This window comes from Austrofundulus limnaeus, unplaced genomic scaffold (assembly GCF_001266775.1).
Source record: "Austrofundulus limnaeus strain Quisiro unplaced genomic scaffold, Austrofundulus_limnaeus-1.0 Scaffold1296, whole genome shotgun sequence".
In the NCBI taxonomy this organism is placed as follows: Eukaryota; Metazoa; Chordata; class Actinopteri; order Cyprinodontiformes; family Rivulidae; genus Austrofundulus; species Austrofundulus limnaeus.
This window is the reverse complement of record NW_013953698.1, coordinates 62,502-63,566: the sequence shown is the minus strand read 5'-3', so window position 1 is coordinate 63,566 and position 1,065 is coordinate 62,502. Positions and strand designations below refer to the sequence as shown.

The 1,065-nt window shown below is 46.8% G+C and overlaps 1 protein-coding gene across 3 annotated transcripts in view; it reads right to left on the bottom strand.

The window, feature by feature from the left end:
* Positions 1-230: 230 nt before the first annotated feature.
* Positions 231-1,065, bottom strand: part of LOC106534882 (uncharacterized protein DDB_G0271670) — a 9,254-nt gene continuing 8,419 nt past the window's right edge. For 2 of the 3 annotated variants that reach the window (XM_014031661.1, XM_014031659.1), the window contains exon 6: positions 231-411. In XM_014031661.1, coding sequence (XP_013887115.1) covers positions 390-411 — 22 coding nt within the window. In that variant the 3' untranslated portion in view covers positions 231-389. The remainder of the gene's footprint in view (positions 412-1,065) is intronic. The other variant, XM_014031660.1, reaches the window with a different exon arrangement.

The window sequence follows — 1,065 nt, the reverse complement described above, 5'->3', positions numbered from 1 at the left end:
GCGGTCAGAGGAACATGTAATGGTTGACAGTGGTCATGGTTGACAGTGGTCAGAGGAACATGTAATGGTTGACAACAGTCAGAGGAACATGTAATGGTTGGCAGCGGTCAGAGGAACATGTAATGGTTGACAGTGGTCATGGTTGACAGTGGTCAGAGGAACATGTAATGGTTGACAGCGGTCATGGTTGACAACAGTCAGAGGAACATGTAATGGTTGACAGTGGTCANCCCCTGTAATGTCTGGTTTCAGCTCAGGCTGCAGTCCGGGCTCTGGGGTCCGGGCTCTGGGGTCCGGGCTCTGGGGTCCGGGCTCTGGGGTCCGGGCTCTGGGGTCTGGGCTCTGGGGTCCGGGCTCTGGGGTCTGGGGGAGCAGCTGGGGTCTGAGCTTTATCTCCTCCTCCTGCTGCTCCTGCAGGAACAGAACATCACATGAAAAATAAACATTATACAGACAAACACCTGAGGAGGACTGGAGGTCTGCTGGATACTGAAACAAACCCACGGTGCTGGTGGGTCCAGTCCTGACCTCAGCACCAGGATCATCCAGGGAGGGATAGCTGGTGGTCTCACAATATTATGATTAGACTGGATGTGTAGGTTAAATTCACCTATAGAGACTAAAACTTTATTCTCCTGAATATATTACACACACCTTATGTCAAAAACTCCATTCACATAAAAATCTAGATTCTCATTTCCTACGATTCAAAATCAATTCTAAAAATGTAAAACCTAACTAACTAAACTAACTGGTTAAACTAACTGTGGTGGAACTAACCTAACTGGTTAACCTAACTGTGGTGGAACTAACCTAACTGGTTAACCTAACTGTGGTGGAACTAACCTAACTGGTTAACCTAACTGTGGTGGAACTAATCTAACTGGTTAAACTAACTGGTTAACCTAACTGTGGTGGACTAACCTAACTGGTTAACCTAACTGTGGTGGAACCAACCTAACTGGTTAACCTAACTGTGGTGGAACTAACCTAACTGTGGTGGAACTAACCTAACTGTGGTGGAACTAACCTAACTGTGGTGGAACTAACCTAACTGTGGTGGAA